Here is a 17,865-nt window from a genome sequence, read left to right as displayed (position 1 = left end):
TTAGGAAGCCCTTTTGATTCCTGAACATCTATTCTTGATCTAACCCACACTCATTTATCTTTTTGTCCACTCATCTGATCCTGAGCATCTGCATCTAATGTACATTTCAAAAGCTGTTCTCCTCCTCTCATCCTCTTCCTCAGGATCCAATTCCTGTACCCCAGACTGTAATATGCTACACTAATAACTGGATTAGACATCTTTTCAGCTTCCTGCTGATTGCTTCCTTTCAGACATCCAGATAATACTTGAGTCGCTGGACTTGCGTTTTGCTGTAGAGCCTAGATTAGAGTGGTGCTGGAAAAGCGCAGCAAGTCAGGCAGCATCCGAGGAACAGGACAATCGACATTTCGGGCCAAAGCCCTTCATCAGGAATGATGAAGGGATTTTGCCTGAAACGTCGATTGTCCTGCTCCTCAGATGCTGCCTGACCTGCTGTGCTTTACCAGCACCCACTCTAATCTTGCCTCTAATCTCCAGCATTTGCAATAACCACTTCTACCTTACATTTTGCTGTAGCCAACTTTCATGTGGATTTCACTCTACCATATAACTTTTTGAGATTTTTATCATCAAGCTAAGGTGCTTGAAATGGCCCACTGCCTCTACCTTGGTGCTCCTGACCTTGACTATTCTATTTAGAACCGTAATGTTGGACTTGCCTTGACAATTTTTTGAGTTCAGAAGACAGACTGTACTTTCAGGCTCTGTCTTTGTTCTAGTGATGTGTAGACTCAGCGTGTCGACCTGAAATTCCATATGCTGCAACCTTTTATGATGGAAAGTACATCTCTCTGGTAACTCTTTCTGCACCAACCTTATTACTGTGCCTCCTACAGCATTAGAAGGCACCCCTGTCTCTCTTCTGAATTTGGTTGGAGTGTCCATCACCAACTCTAACTCCTGAAATATTTATCTAAAGCTCTTGTTTCACCGCCCATGATATTTGGCGACAAGCAGACAGTCAGGGCTGCAGATGCTGGAAATCAGAGTCAAAAAGTGTGGTGCTGGAAAACACAGGTTTTCCAGGAGCAGAGAATCGACATTTCGGGCATAAGCCCTTCATCAGTAATGTTTACGATAAGCTGGAGACTCCAACATCAGAGAGAGATTTCCCTCCCCACCCTTATCAGCATTCCGCAGAAACCTTTCCCTTCGCGACTCTCTTGTTAGGTCCACGCGTTTTTCCCACCCCCCACAAAACCACCATCCCCTCCTGGCACCTTTCCTTTGCCACCACAAGAGGTGTAAAACCTGTGCCCACACCTCCCTGCTCATCTTCATTCAAGGCCCCAAAGAAGCCTTCCTCATCCAGCAGAGATTTCCCTGCACATCTAAACACGTCATCACCTGTGTCCGTTACTCTCGATACAATCTCCTCTACTTTTGGGAGATGGGATGCCAACTTGGGTAACGCTTCGGGGAATGTCTCTGGGGGACAAGCACCAAACAATCCCACTGCTCTGTGGCCAACCACTTCAACTCCCCTTCCCACTCGCTAAGGACATGCAAGTCCTGAGCCACCTCCACTGCCAAATCCAAGCCACCTGACACCTGGAGGAAGAGCACCTTGGGACCCTCTAACCACACTGAATCAATGTCAATTTCACAAATTTCCTCATCTCCCCTCCTCCACCTCATCCTATGTCCAATCCTCCAACTCAGCACCACCCTCTTGAACTGTCCCACCTGTCCATCTTCCTTCCCACCTATCCACTCCCCTCCAACCTATCACCATCACTCCCCACCTGCATCTACCGATCTCCTTCCCAGCCAACTTCCCTCCTAGCCCCACCCTCCTATTTATCTCTCACCTCCACCCCCATTGCCCCCAGGATTCTTGATAAAGGGCTTATGCCTGAAACATCAATTCTCCTGCTTCTCGGATGCTGCCTGACTTGCTGTGCTTTTGCAGTGCCACACTTTTTGTCAATGATATTTACCTACTCCAAAGTCTGTTCATGCCTTCCATTGAACATTATGCTAGACAGTCTCAAAGACTTTGACAGCACCTACAAAAATAAACCATAGCTGGGCCTCTTGCTTGTTTTTGATTTCTCCGTGAGATTGCTCAGGAGAAGCCTAGCACACTTTTCAGGAATGAAATCAAACTGGCTCTTGCCAGTTCTCTCGTTACATAAAGGCTGATTGTTTGTTTGTTTTTTTTTGTCTGATGATGTCAGGTAGTATTTAGATGTATGACTGATGTGACTTTGCATGATGGTGTTCCTATATTTTTGAAGCCATCTTTTGGTATTGAGAGCATCTCTGATTATAGTTCGTTCACCTGTTGTCCATGTCTTATGACCTCTTTCACCACCTCAACTACTGTTTCACCATCTGCATTTAGTGCATCTGCAGGTATCTGATCTAGTCCTAATGCCTTTCCACTTTCATATTCAAGATATTATTAATTGAGCTCACTGAAAGAATCTTGTCATGAGCAGTATCGATTGTGAAGACCTTATGTTTGTGTGTTCCTGTATTTTTGTTTGTAGACTGAAATGGGAAAAATGAGTATTCTTTGCATTGTTGTTTGTATAACAAGAGGAGGGAGTATAATTGCAGAAGAGCTGGCAGTACGGTGTGTACAAAGTGAGGTTTGGCAAGCAAATAGCTGATTGATCTGTGAAGTGGTGACCAGTTATTGATGACAAAGGCCTTCTGCCTGCCAACAACAACGTGATTGGCTTCCTGGTAGCTGAACAGCTTGTTTGTGACCGACATAGCCAGAAGCCTTTGGACCTCTAGAATGGATCTCATGTCCTTGACTCTCAAGAAAATCAGCTTACTTTCCCTCAACAGTTGCTGGAAGCTATGACTTTTAACCAAAATGTCAGAACCTTTGTAAGCTGTGAGCCAGGGACTCTGTGTGCCTCCTGCAAGTGAGTGAAAGTCCCTGAAGATGGATCGAGCAGCAGCAAGTGCTAGAGAGCCAAAGCCATCATCTCAATGCATCCTGTGGACAAGGTTCATTAAACAGCCTTCTCGGTTTTTCCCTCAAAACAACACCAATTCTGTTATGTGTCCATCCATATCAGGGTGGAGTAGGTAAGGTGGTTAGAGTTTTGACTATTACGGGCATGTATTGTCAGTTTATAGGCCTCAGCTACAGGTAAACAACTATGTATATGCAATAAATTGTCAGTTTTAAGTACAGAAACCTGGTATGAGTCTTCTGTTAACCTAGGTCTAAAATAACAGGTAAATTAGGGAACTTTGCATACGTTGATAAATCTTTAATTTTTGTGACAAGACTGGTAACAGTGGGGCTTTGTTTCTACTCCCTCAGTGAAGCATAACAAGCATAAGTATTGGCACAGACCTAAATGCTCAGTGTAACTCCATATAATTTCTAGCTTTACTTCAATGTCCAGCTCTTTTTCCTTTCATCACCTTGTAACTGCTGGAGCTATTGGTGACAACAATATTATCTACACAACCCTGATTAAGCTGACCGGCAAGTCTTTAGTCCTTTGATTCTGAGAATAGTGGGGCTTGGTCTCCTGTGCAGTACCTCAATGAGGAATGACTTAGAAATGTAAAGAACGGAAACAGTTACTTCGATTCAACTCATCCATGCCAACCAGATATCCCAAATTGATGTAGTCCCATTTGTCAACACTTGGCCTATATCCCTCTTAAACCCTTCCTATTCATGTACCCATCAGATGTCTTTTTTAAATGTTGTTGTTTACAGGCTCCACCACATCCTCTGGCAGCTCATTCCATACAGGTACCACCCTCTGCATGAAAAAGTTGCCCCTTTGGTCCCTAACTATCTTTCCCCTCTCACCCTAAACGTATGCTGTCTGGTACTGGGTTCCCCCACCCTGGGGAAAAGACCTTGTCTACTTATCCTATCCATGCCCCTCATGATTGTATAAACCTGTATAAGGTCACCCCTCAGCCTCCGATACTCCAGGGAAAACAACCCCAGCCTATTCAGCTTCTCCCTGTAGCTGCAAACCTGACAGCATCTTGAATCTGAGATGCAGACAGCAGTGATAGCTGAAGATTACGATTTATAAAACTAAACATTTTTTTTTTGTTTTGCCATCGATCCACAGTGCACCTTGTATACTGATCCGTTGCCTTCCTCCCATCGCATGTCCCACCCAACCACCTCTAGGGTTAAATTCCACATGTGTCCAGTAGCACATTGGAGCAGGTTCTGCCTCACACTTTGAATCTATTGATTTCAATTGAAAGAAGAACAGTGCTGTTATCATAGGGAAGCAGGGAGTTAATGCCCCCCACTACTAGCCACAACTTGTTGGGCAGTGTGTTTTCAAGCTCCTCAATATTGTGCAAGCACAGAATGCTTTACTGAGCAGGCGGGTGGGTTGACGTTGACATTTCATCTCTAAGGGAGGTAGGTTTTATGGAGATGGGCAGGAAATTGGAGTTAAGGGTGTGAACCAGACAAATCTTGTTGAGTGGCAGAGCAGTCTGGATTGGCCACCCCTGCTACTGATCACATTTCCTATGATCTTGTGTGTACCTCTGTGAAAACTGCTTACAATCTGGAGAGCACCCGTCGCTGCAGGATTGTGGTGATAAGAAAGCTTTTCTTCTCGATTCTTGGAAATGTAAACATCCCAGTGCCAAATACTTTGCCAACAGCAGCTTGCAATAAGATATGAGTTCCTAGGCCACACTTTCTGACCTGGAATACAGTGGACTGTCACGTTTTGGGATTTTATCTTTTTGTTTACTAATTTTATTCAAACGGTTTAGAGGGAAAGGTCCTTTTGAAGGATGTTTCTTTGAAAGAAGTGTATTCACACAAGTATTCTTTGACAATTTGCTGAAACAATGCAGTTAGTAGCATATTAACCCATCTCAGTAATCAGTAACAGGTCACTCCTTTTGTACTGTATGTTTCCCAGTCCCAAGTGCATGATGGGAATTGTCGTGAGCCCAAGGCCATCTAATGAGAGTTTCACCTTTTAACAGCTGGCCCACTGAATTACACACCATTCAGGCACTTAACTAGAAACTGATGGGCCTACCCTGGGATCCGAAAGCTGCTAGTGGGTTGGAGGCTGGGAGTTTTATGGTATGCCAGCACCCTTGGCAAGGCAATAACTTTTGCCAGTCTGACATCCCACTCAAGGCCTTGTATCATTGCTGGATGCCAGGGGAGTAATGGAGGGATGGAGGCAGGTGGAAGTCATGAAGAGGGTGGGGGAAGAGTAGTCGAGGAGGCTCTCTGCAGCAACCCCATCAGGATATTTGGTCCATTATATTCAGGTTGTTTCTCAAAAGGGAAGAATCATCAGTTTTTCAGGTCATTAATGGGAGGTGGGCTTCAGTGGCTGGGTTAGCACTTACTAGAGCACAAGAGTACAGCACAACACAGGCCCTTCAGCTCTCAATGTTGTGCTGACATCTAATCCTACTCTAAGATCAGACTACCCTACATACCCTTCATTTTGTTATCATTCATGTGTCTATCCAAGAGTTGCTTAAATGTCCCTAATGTATCTGAAACTACTACCACTGCTGGCATTGCATTCCACGCACCCACCACTGTGTAAAGAACCTACCTCTGACATCTCCCCTAAACCTTCCTCCAGTCACCTAAAACTTATGCCCCCTCATGATAGTCATTTCTGTCCTGGGAAAATGTCTCTGGCCGTCTATTCTACCTATGCCTTTCATCATCTTGTACACCTCTATCAAGTCACCTCTCATCCTCCTTCGCTTCATCAGGAAAAGCCCTAGCTCCCTCAACCTTTCTTCATAAGGCATGCCCTCTAGTCCAGGCAGCATCCTGGTAAATCTCCTCTGCACCCTTTCTGTTGTCAACCCTACTTGCCATTGCGAAGGTGGTGCTGGTGGGGGGCGGGCAGCTCCCTTGAATCACTGCAGTTCACTTACACTATTCTGTACCATGTTACAGTATCATGCACAAAGCTCAAGGGGAGTGAATCAATCCTGACATGTCAGGCATCACTTCTCTGACCATTCGAAACTAACTTTGATCCCTCTCTCAATCCATGACCATTACCATTGAAATGTAAAGTCTCTCGAACTGACTGCAGCCCAGTTTATTGCTAGTTGCACTGCAGGCTTGATTGGTCTCTTCTATTGGAACTGCTCAGCACAAGCCATTTGTCATCTTCTGGGGACTGGGCTGCAGAAAGAAGTTTGTGGCTGTACACCTACCAGCATCATTGAGGGCCAGAGATTGTTGACAGAGAGGAAGGAAAAAATGATGCAACAACTGTTTTAGTATGGGGATGCCACATGCCTACCGTCAGTGTCCCGTCCCCCACCCACCTCCCTCCACCCCTTAAGCACCATTACCGATGTTTTCAGCTAGAAATGCACCAGAAATTAATTTAGGGAATTGCTGATAACACCCCTCCCTCATTTTTACAGCCACCATCTACACCTTCAGTCCCTTTGGTCCTCATCCTAATGTCCTAGTACCATTTCAGACTTGGACGCTGCCTCCCCTTGTTGTGTGAACTTGCAGGCAGGAGTCCTGAACTGAGTCCTGAACTTTGTCCTTGCGTCCCAAGAAATCTAGCCTACCCAATTACTTTACATGCCATTTTGAATCTCTCTTTTAAATTCTGCTCCGTACTGCAAGACTGCTCGTCCTCCTTGCATGCAATAAAACCATCTCTGATTTGGAATGGATGCACAGTATTAAGCCATTAGAAACTTACGTGGACTTGGATGAATAGTGATCTCTTAGGCATAAAATTACAGAAAGGCTGTTCATTTTTACTGCAGTGAAGGGGTCCACTGGTTTCGGAGACTGGAAAGAAAGGAAGAGTGATGCTAATTTCTTATCAGTAGCAATGTGTATGACTCACTCTGGATGTCCAGGTTACTGTGGAACTGTGCACTTTTACTTGCATGTTGTCATCTCGAGCTACGGCTTGTGATAGTAAAGGTGCCAATTTCTTGGCATCACACAGCTTCCCAGGAATATTTTCCACTACCGGAATGTGCATTGGTAGAATTTGCGTGTTGAGGTTTCACCCCTTTGGCTGTGTTGTGAATGCATTTTTTATGGCCATGAAAATCTGGGGTGGGACTCGACCATAGAACTTCTGGTTCAGAGGGTAGAGGCACTGCTCACTGCATCATGAGACATCCTGAATTTCTGTCTAAGGGCGCAGAAATGATAAACTGTGCACATTGTCAGAGTATTTAAAATTATGTAGAGAATCCTCTTCCTGATCTATGTCCTCAGAAATCAGATCATCAGAATGTAGTCAAACCTGTTGCTCAACTGATGTAATTTGCAAGTTTGAATTTGTCTGGCATATTAAATGCTCCCATATAAAATGACAATATGTCCTCATATGAACTGTAATCAAATAACAATGACACAATCCAAATGCTTTCATCCATTCCTCCTTTCCTCTTGTTCCGTCCTCCTCTGACCTCATCTTTCCTTTCTCTTAACCCTTTCTCTCGTGTATGAATTGCAGTCTGTCAGAACTAGTCGGTGAAAGTCATTGAAAGATTCAGTGAACGATTCTTGAAATTTTCTTTGCCTTGCTTAATGCCTAATTAATTACAATCTAAGTTTCACATTGAAACATTTGCTACAAATTTAAAATTTTGCTTAAGTATGCCTTCCTGTTTTGGCAGATTGAACTATCCTGCAGGAGGTTTTGAACTGTTGGCACAAGAGCAGGTTCCAAGTTGCTGACTTTTCCAAGTTTTTTCGGGGGGACAAAGAAACATTTACCGGCCACTGGATATCCAGTGTGGTTTTTGTCTGAGCATGTCATTGATTCTGTTTTCCATTTGTATATTCCTGATTATCTAACCTGTGAATTCTGTGCAGGCTTTTATTAGAAATAGGAGCTTGCTTCTAAATTCATTTTTCAGGATGTAGCTGAAACCGGTATTTATGGTTCAGGCCGAGCTGTCCTTGACAATGTGATGGTGGCGAGCGAGTGACTTGCACTGCTGCTGTCCATGCAGTGAAATCACTCCCCACAGTTTAGGGAGTCTCCCAGCTTTGATCCAGCAACAATTCAGGTTCAAGTCAGAGTGGTGGCTGACTTGGGAGTGAAGGCCACACCCTTCTGTGGGGTTAAGGTAATTGGTTTGCGAGAGGAAAAAAAGAATCCTTTTATCATGTACAGGTATTGCAATGACCTATTTTTAAAGCACCAGAAGTTAAATGTTGGTCAGAGCCGAGACAAATGCTTTTCTAGTCAGAATCTTATTTCAGCGCTCACATCATAAAAATTCAACAACATTGATTACTTGCTCCCCATACGTTTATCAGCTTGTAGTATCCCTACCTCTGTGTTATGGTGGTAGTATCCCTACCTCTGTGTCCGGAGATCTGAGTTTGAGTCCAATCTGCCTGGAGGTATTCGACAACATGTCTGGACAGATTGCTTAAAGTTACCGTATATAATATAGCATGTTTCTTTATATTTATATAATTTTTATAATTTTTAAAATACACATTCAGTCATGTTCACCCAGTTAGCCCTTAATTAACAATGAATTATCGCCAGTTCTCTAGCTCCACTTAGTTTCAGGCATCCCTGCCAGGCCCTATTGGATGGTAACAGATTCCTCTTGCTTTGTGCAATAATAATGAAAAACAAAACTAAAAATATATAACGACAACGTATTGTATTCTCGCCATTTTTGTGTATGCTAGCTTTCCATTTTCCAGTATTTCTTGATAAAGTAATCCAATAGGTGACTGCTCCTACCCACCCACCCATTTCAATGTGGAGATTTTGCTGGTATCCAGTATCTGTTTTAACACAGAAATATCGAACCTTGGGTGTTTCTCATTCACTTATTTTGCTGAATGTACATTATCCTGTCATTACTTCTTATCGATGTAACACTCTGGGGATTGCTACTGAATCCCTTATTAGAATTTCTTCCAGTATTTTCACTAAGAAAACCAATGCGTACCAAGAAGGAGAGTTTCTGCTGCTAAGGTACTTTTTTTGCTACTCTCTGATCTTTTCAGATTCCTCTTCCAATTAACTTCCTTTTCTCAACAGCAAAATTATAACCCCTTCAGCACTCAACCCATCACAGAGACTTGTGTCAGAAACAAAATGTTTGATACTCCTGGTATCTCCTAATGATGGAAATTTCAAAACGCACTGCTGTGTTTTGAATTTTTTTTTTCAAGCATTTTGTTCTCTCAAATAATGTCTTCCATTTTGGGGTTTTTTTATAGGCGTTCTCAACTCATGAATTCCAAACAAGCATCTGGTCTCATTTTGGGTCACAGCCAATTCAGCTAGACTTCGCAATTCACCTATTGCTGTTTTGGAAGCTACTGCAGCTTTCTGTGAAGTGCTATTTTGCAGTGGGGCTAGCATTCTCTACATGTGATAACAATTGCAAAGAATAATTAGATTAGATTCCCTACAGTATAGAAACAGGGCCTTTGGCCCCAAAAGTCCACGCCAACCCTCACCAGAGTAACTCACCAGACCTATTTCCCCCACCCCCACCCCGACTAATGCACCTAACACTATGAGCAACTTTAGCATGGCCAATTTACCTGACCTGCGCATCTTTGGATTGTGTGAGGAAGCCTGAGCACCCAGACGAAACCCACACAGACACGGGGAGAACATGCAAACTCCACACAGTTGCCCGAGGCAGGAATTGAACCCAGGTCCCTGGTGCTGTGTGGCAGCAGTGCTAACCACTGACCAGTGTGCTGCCAGTAGTTGATCCATACTGGCTGATTTCTAATCTCATACAGTTAAAAGCCCCAAAAGACTGATTTCCAATTTTAAATTCTGCTTTATGCCAATCAATGACCATGTTTTCAAATCCACTGCTCCCACCCCCATAATGCTAGTAAGACATGGCAAGTCTGCTTTCAACTGGAGATAGTCAGTTTTTTAAAAGAAAGACCTTACTGAGAAGGATCAAACCCTGGAGGTATCACATCCTTCTACCTCCACTAGATTTGGTGCCTCTTTTGGAAATACTTCCCTTTTTGAGCTGATCTCTTGAGAAATGCAGCTGATCTACATTTCCAAGTATTGGTAACAAACCATGAGATTCTACAAAATTGCTTTTCCTGGCTTGGGTGATATCTTGTACCCTAGGTCCCTGGTTTTTTTTAATTGTTCTGAGCTTTGTACCACAAGCCTCGATTTAGCTGTACAAATGCCCTCAGGAGGCATCTTTTCTGTGCGTACCCAGTTATGTGATTGGATTGGTTGTCCCCTATCTTGCGCCGCTGTGGACACCAAAAATCTCCAACTTTGTATTTGGTATTGTTTGGCATCTTTGTATTTGCTTGCCTTCTGGTATGTGTATGGTCACTCAGCCTTCCTGAAGTATGGGTGAGAGTTTCTGGTGACGTTCCTGGTCTGTGCTCTATTCCCTGACCTTATTAATCAATACTCACTGTCCTCCCATCTGTCTCTTTCTGCACCGATCTGCCACCTCTGATTAGTAGGATTTCTCTCAACAGTTGGTGAGCTCTTTCTAAGACATCCTTGCTCCCAGAGCCATTGTGAGTTTTACACTTTTTTTTTTTCTCTTGCCTTCCATTTCAGTACTTCATGTTTCCAATCCTTGGGCCTACCTTGAGACAAATCTTGTTCACCAGTAGCCTTCCTTTTCTTACTTACAATGGTCGCTTTTCTCCATTTTAACTAGCCAATTCTGCGAAATATTTGGCTTTCATAGTCACTTTTGGCGGTTGTCTTCTAGGACCAATGGCCTCACATTGACCACCATCATCATCAAAAAAAACTGTTGACTCTGGCAATTTGATTCTCATAGCTGTGCAACATTTTGAGTATGAGAGGTGCATAGTTCCTCATTATTTTCTGCAACTGCTTTTAAAATCTGCACATTTGTTATCCATACCCAGCAATCTTCAAGAGTGTACCCAAACAGTCCAGTTCCCTGAATGATTGTTCTTCTGCATTTGGCTAGTAACATTTTCCAGTGCTCTCCACGTTTAAGCCCCTCACTCTTATAATAAATCATATTTCCCTGACTGAAACTGGCCGATGGCCTTAGATTATGTGATGAGGCTCAGCCAATGCTCCTCTGTCTTTATTTAAATCCTTTTTCCCAACAGAAAAGTGCATTCAAATGTCGCCGGGGAGGGGGAGGGAAAGCGGAGCTAATTTTAGCCCTTTCCAAGTCGGAGACTAATCATTCTTTAATGGAGAAACTTTAGGATTCCTACCAAAATCTAACTGATCGGGATGATATCCTCTGACCATCTGCTGAGGATTCTTAGCATAGACAGCCACGCTACTGTCAACGATAATTTACGGGTTGACTCGTCTTGCCAAACTTTTTTTTAACCATTTCATTTATTGCTGTGTTTTTTTTCCCTCACATGCGAAAAAGGCTGTTTGCTGACCTATTCATAACCATTATGTTCACACTTGTATGTATATCTCTAAATTCACCATTAGAAAATTCAGAACCCCCCCCCCGTCCCAATGTTCAGTGAGAAATGTTTCCAATGGCCCAACTTCAGTCCTCCCCACTTTTCCATTACCTTATCCACTTTTATTTTCTTACCTGTACTGAGTGTTATTGTTGACTGACTATATCCGGTTGCCAAGTTCATAGAAGGTAAAATGAAACTTTTTTGTTTTTTTTCTTCTTTATCCCATAAGTTTAAATCCATAGCCACCACCTGCTGAAAGCCCTTGCTAAAGGCAAGGGCTTTCAGCACCATGACACCATGACAATGTCCCTTGGCATTCTTTACAAATTCTCACATCTTTCACTTATCGCTTCTTTAAACTAATTGTATTCTTCATCCTTTCGTTCTGCACCCTTTACTAAAATGTTTAACCTTTTGTAAGTCACCCTCTCTAGCAATGTGATAGCTATGTCCCAATAAAGGAATACCAAAAGATCTGACTGTGTAAATTGTGAATTCATGGATTTTTGAAACACCATAGCTTTGTTGTTTTCCAAAACCAATTCCATCTGCACGTTTTTAATCAATACACTAATAAAGCCACATTTTATTGGATATTACATCCACGCTAGTTAAATTATTGATTCTAGCTACTCTTTTTAAAGATTTTAGTGTGTTATTATCCCCATATCTGAAACTGGTGGAACTCTCAAATTCCTTAACATTGTTCCAACCTTTACAGTTCAGTCTAGGTAACATTGTAGCCAGTCTGTTCTAGAGGTGAAAGTAGAGAGGACTGAAGTTGGGCCATTAGAAACATTTCTCACTGAACATTGGGACGGGGGGGTTTTGAATTTTCTAATGGTGAATTTAGAGATATATATACAAATGTGAACATAATGGTTATGAATAGGTCAGCAAACAGCCTTTTTAGCATCTCCTGTCTAACATTGTGCAGTTGAACAGTTCTGCAATCAACATATTCATCATCGGGTTGGAATTTCTTGTGACCAATGCGGTTCCCTTGATTTATAACGCCACCGTCCTCCTCCAAATCGTGTTCCCTGTTTGGTTTTAAATACTGCATTTTACTGTTTTGGACAGTTTGTGGTGCAATAAATCGCACCTAAAGCAGTGATTGACCATACACATGACATTTCTGAGGTTCAGCCTTTTCTTGTAAATCTACAATTTTCTTTGCCGCCTCAGAATTGTTTGCAGACTTTGTCACTTAATTTCTCTTCGTTCTCCTTTCATGTTGTTGTTTACTCCCTGTGTCTAGATGGCCTCAATGGCCCTTAACGTTGCATTTTGCCAAATTACTCGTTGCGTGACCGTCTGAAAGAAATGCTAACCGAGGAACGTTTTCACTGCTTCCGACATTTGTTCTGGCAATGTCGTTGTCCACATGTTTAACTCTCGTCAAAATTGTCTATCTAACTTTTTTTTTATTAAGCTGTGCCAATTATGACTTAAATGCCGACCGAGAGCGGAGAATTTCCATCTGGAATTTCTGTGGTCTTGCTCAAGACCTACTGTATTCCATCATGAATTCTTCAATGGGACCATCTCTTTCCACATTTGTCAAAGTCAGACCAAGTTTCCTGAGTAGTTTACTAAAATATACTTTTAATGAATTTTATCCATGGAAGTTAAAAATTTGCAAAAGTTTCCACCTGGTTCCACACTAGGCTCCAGTTCTGGAGACAAAAAGAACTTGTATGTTTTAAACGCTGGTGAAAATGCCAAGATTGTTTCTGCTTTCTTATTGATAAAGAAGTAATCTGAGTACACACTTTGTTCTCTTGCAGGTCATAAACTTACAAGGAAAACTTTCTCTGTCGAGACTTTATATTTAGATTCAGCCATTTGTTTAAACAAACAGTAATCCAATTCATATTTTGAAATACAAACTGCTTAGTATTTGATCTTTGACTTAGGAACAGCTAATAAAGGTAAATCGTCAGGGGTTAAATGTTGGTATGACAGAGTCCGGTTGTATGCTTTTCTAATCCGAATTCTATCCTGGCTCTCGCGTCACAACCTGAACCAGATTGAGTTTTACTTGTTCCTTGTTACATATACAGGACTTAACCAATTGACCCTTAATGAACATAAAACAGTCAGTATGACTGTAAACAAAGACATTTTTTGTCAAAGATTTTGATCTTGCACACTCAGGACAGTTTTCAATAATACAAATTCAAGGGAAAACCAACATTTATACTTCACGAGAGGAGAGCAGTTGATTGGTTAACAAGTGTCATCTGCTCGAGATGTAACCATGGTGAATGCCTCTTGTGATGCTGAATGACAGTTGACAGCCAAGGTTAGTTTTAAATTTTAAACCAGGCAGGTTGACTGTGGCTTCTTTCCATTTCAGGAGCGGAACCTGGACTGGTTTCCACGTATGCGTGCCATGTCATTGGTTAGCAGTGATGCTGAAGGAGAGCAAAATGAGTTGCGAAATCTACAGGAAAAGCTGGAGTCCACGATGAAGTTGGTCACCAACTTATCTGGCCAACTGTCGGAGTTAAAAGAGCAGGTAAGAAAGACAGTGCCTTGTGTTACCAAGTGTACGTTCTCAGTAAGTAATACACCAACCAACCTCATGATACAGGTGATGCTAAAGGGATGCCGTTGAGACCTATTGGAAACCTCCGTCTCCAGTGAGCGATTGAATGGATTGTAAATTGTTTATTGGTTTATTTGCTTGTCGTTACAGTTGCCATTTCTGTACTAGACAAATGAATCTTAGATCACACAGAGAGGGTTTTGTCCATCTGCCAGTGCTAGTTTATTTAAGCTATCAAACTGTTCCACTCCCCACCTCTTCATCTCCACCCCGACAAAATGATTTCATGTCTTTATCTAGTTCCCTTATGAAGATGACCTTGCATTACCCTTTCTATTTTCCCATCTCATTGGTTTCTGTTTTTTGCTAATGGCCTTTAAAGTTGTGTCCTCGAGGTGTAAACCTCCTTACCAGCAACAAGAATTTCCCCTTCCTTGCTTGGTAAAGTCCCTTCATGATGTTAAACGCCTTTGTTGAATCTCCCCTTAACCTTCTCTGCTCTAAAAGGTATGAAACCAAGTTTTCAAGTATCTCCAGATTACTGCAGTTCATCCCCACCCATCTCCTGGTCAAGCTATTAGTTTAGAAAATGTTATCATTGACATGGTTCCAAAATCTTTCTCCTTGAAATTCATTGTCCTCTTCTAGCCATAGTGTCCTAATTGGAAAATTGAAAACTGAATATTGTCTTAGTATGGTGGGTTCTCACTGCGACAGCAGCTATTCAGGCAGCAATTCGTTGACTGAACCTCTAATCTTCCATGGCTTAGGATCATCTGTGATCAACCTCGCAACCTCCTTGATTCCAACAACACTATTGAGTAGGATATTAAACTTCTCTCTCTCTCTCTCTCTCTCTCTCTCTCTCTCTCTCTCTCTCTCTCTCTCTCTCTCTCTCTCTCTGTCCCTCCCTGTCTCTGTCTCTCTCTCTCACACACACTCATTCCCTCTTGTGTTTCTCGTGTTTTTCTCTCTCTGTCTCTCTATCATGCTTTCCCTCGCTCTCTCGTGCTTTCTCTCTCTCTTCTGCTTTCTCTCTTGCTCGCTCTCTCTCTCCTGCTCTCTGGCTCTTTCTCCTTTCTGTCTGTGTGTGTGTGTCTCTCTCTCTCTCTCTCTCTCTCTCTCTCTCTCTCTCTCTTCCCCCACCCTCCTTCCCTCTCTCCCCCTCTCTTCTCATGCTTGCTTGTTCTCTCACTTTGCCTTAAGACAAAGAAGGACCGCCCCCAGTTGAGTTGCCTCATCTGGTCCTCATTGAATTAACCAAGAAATCAATAATATGCTAGCTGTAGAGATGGAAGATGAAATGCTGAGCTGCAGCTTTCCAACATGAGCTATCTGGCTTTGAAGGTCTAGTTTTTGTGTGACAATGTGCAAGGGCTGAACCTTCCACTTTTGTCCCCTTTACTGTATATCCTGTAAAGGAACGGCGAGAAATATTTCCAAGTCAGGGTGAGGGGGCAGCCTGAGGCAGTGATGTTGTTCCCCTTCAAGCCACACGTGAGAGAAGTGTCTCAAGTCAGGGGCAAGTCTTGACCAGGATAGCAAGGAACCCTTCAGCTACTGTAGTCCTTTTGGGGTCCTGCTCAACTGCCAAAATGCGTAAGTGTGGCCTTGGGTTAACATCCCAGGCAAAGATGGCATCTCTTTCATTACCATATGCATTGACCCAGAAACCTCAATGTGCTCACATCCTGCAATGTGGGACTTGAACTATGATGACCTTCTGATTCTGAATAAAGAGACACAGTGAAACCAGTAAGGGCTGAAAGTGCTTTCCACAAGAAGTGCTCAGCCAAAGACACCCAACTGAAATTTCAGCAGATTGAGGGCCTTTCGCACTGAGGTCTGGTATCTGTTCACCTCAGTTCAATGCTGGTGCTCCTCTGATCTCTGATCTGGAGATAACTTCCTTTATAAATCATTTCTGTTGTGGTAACTCTGCTCAGTTTTCCTCACCATTTTTTTATTTGTTAAAAATGTACGTACACAACAAAATTCATTTGAGAGGAAAGAGGAAGTATCATCAAAGTGTCAGTCTTTGTGGAGCTAAAAATAAATTGGTTGTTTCATTCACCTGCTTCAAAATCCAGACAAAACCAAGACAAACTCTATTTCATGTGATGATTAACAGGACAAACCTGCAGACAAGTTCCTTTTATTTTTCACCCAGACAAACTTCCCTAAAAGTAATTTTACTTTCATTGTGTACTGTCCGCTATTAAACTTTCAAACAGAGCTGTTGTTTGTGCCTCCTAAGCCCTACAATGTTGCATTGAGGGTGCTATGTAATGATAGTGGTACAGATAGCAACATACAGTACTTTAAAAGCTCCACATGCTTGCTGTGCATTCAGTGCTTCTCCTAATGCAATGGTGGTCACAACAAGATTATGTTGTGTGCTTAAAACTCTCTCCGTTTGACTTCTGAAGGCCAGTTCATTGAGTCAGCCCACAGTCTAGAAACGCCTTATGCGTGTTACACTTGTTTAACTCAAGTGAGCATGAAATTCATCTACTTTCTTTGAATCTGTAGCCTCAGTGACTTCTATTGTTGGTCAGTGAAAAGCAAACCAAGAGACATCGCTCATATCTGCAAGCACCGACTGAGGTCCATGGTCGTCTTTGCAGCCACAGGCAGTGCCATCCTTGCCCAGCTCTGGAACTCTAGTTAGCAGTATTCAGTGTGGATGCCATTATTGAGGCACAGTTGTTGTTGTTCCCTCTCTGATTCAATGCACAGGGTTGGTTTTGGTCTCTCCATCTTTGAGCAGCTTGTTCCGCCAGCTAATAAGTTCTTTGACTTTTATCGCAACACTCCCTGGAGCTTCATGAAACACAGAAAGCACCAAAAATATGTACATTTGTAACAATAGCCAGAAGAAATTTGCCAGCAACTTGTCTGTTCAGTCCTTTTAATAGCTTCAGCTCAATATCAGCTGCATTGGGAGCTGAATCACACTGGAGCTGTGTTATCTCAACCAGACGTTAACTCTACCTGCATTAGCTCTACCTGCTTTAACTATTGCACCAAAATAACATTGTGATAATTATTTTGTCAAATCAAGGACTCTCAAAACCCCAAAATATGGCCTCAACCTTGGCCAATTTCTCATGCAGGATGCTTGGATTGGAATCGAGCTGGTTAACGACCAGTCTTCTCAAAGTCTTGAAGAGTGTTGTGAATGAGTTAATTAAAGATTGCATCAACCGCTGAAAACAGTGGTTGCAAAAGGGCACAGGTTGAGCTCATAAATTGATGCCATGCAGGCATGTGCCAAACAGTTGCTGCCTCCCTTTTGCTGTATCCACAGTTATCAGCATCCTGGGACTGACTATAATCCAGGATCCAAATTGGATCAGCAGTTTAAATTGGCTATGAGAAAAGTTCTGAGGCTGAGTGTAGTTCATTCCCTGTCTACCTAATGCCTATTCACAAGGCATACCTTTTAAGGGTATGATGAAGTAATCTACACAGGCCTGGATAGTTCAGCCCAAAGATGGGCTTCATCCAGGGTGAGGCAGCTCACTTGTTTAACACACCATCTTGAACATTCACTCCCTCCTCCAGCACCTCCACACACTGGGCAACAGTGTGAACCCTGTGGAACGGCCACTGCAGGGATTCACTAAGCCTCTTCCAAACTCTCAACCACCACCACTAATTAGGGTAACCATGACAGCAGAGGCATTGGGATCACCAGTATCAGCAAGATCCCCTCCAAGCCATGCTCCATCTAGGCATGGAACTATGTGTCCGTTCCTTCACTATCACTGGATCAAACTCCTGGCACTCCCTTCCCAAAGCCTGCACCAGGTAGACTCTAGTCATTCAGGAAAGTAACTCCACAACACCCTCTCAGTGGCAGTTCGGTTCGGGGAACAAATGCTGGCCCAGCCAAAAATGCTGACATCTT

At 42.8% G+C, this 17,865-nt stretch overlaps 1 protein-coding gene across 6 annotated transcripts in view; it reads left to right on the top strand.

Moving 5' to 3' along the window:
• The window catches only part of itpr1b (inositol 1,4,5-trisphosphate receptor, type 1b), a 521,994-nt gene that overhangs the window by 488,637 nt on the left and 15,492 nt on the right, over positions 1-17,865 (top strand). For all 6 annotated transcript variants that reach the window (XM_072582660.1, XM_072582659.1, XM_072582663.1 and 3 more), the window contains one exon: positions 13,761-13,922. In XM_072582660.1, the coding sequence (XP_072438761.1) occupies positions 13,761-13,922 (162 nt within the window). The remainder of the gene's footprint in view (positions 1-13,760; positions 13,923-17,865) is intronic.

This window comes from Chiloscyllium punctatum, chromosome 12 (genome assembly GCF_047496795.1).
Source record: "Chiloscyllium punctatum isolate Juve2018m chromosome 12, sChiPun1.3, whole genome shotgun sequence".
Classification (NCBI taxonomy): Eukaryota; Metazoa; Chordata; class Chondrichthyes; order Orectolobiformes; family Hemiscylliidae; genus Chiloscyllium; species Chiloscyllium punctatum.
This window is presented reverse-complemented; position numbering and strand designations above follow the sequence as displayed.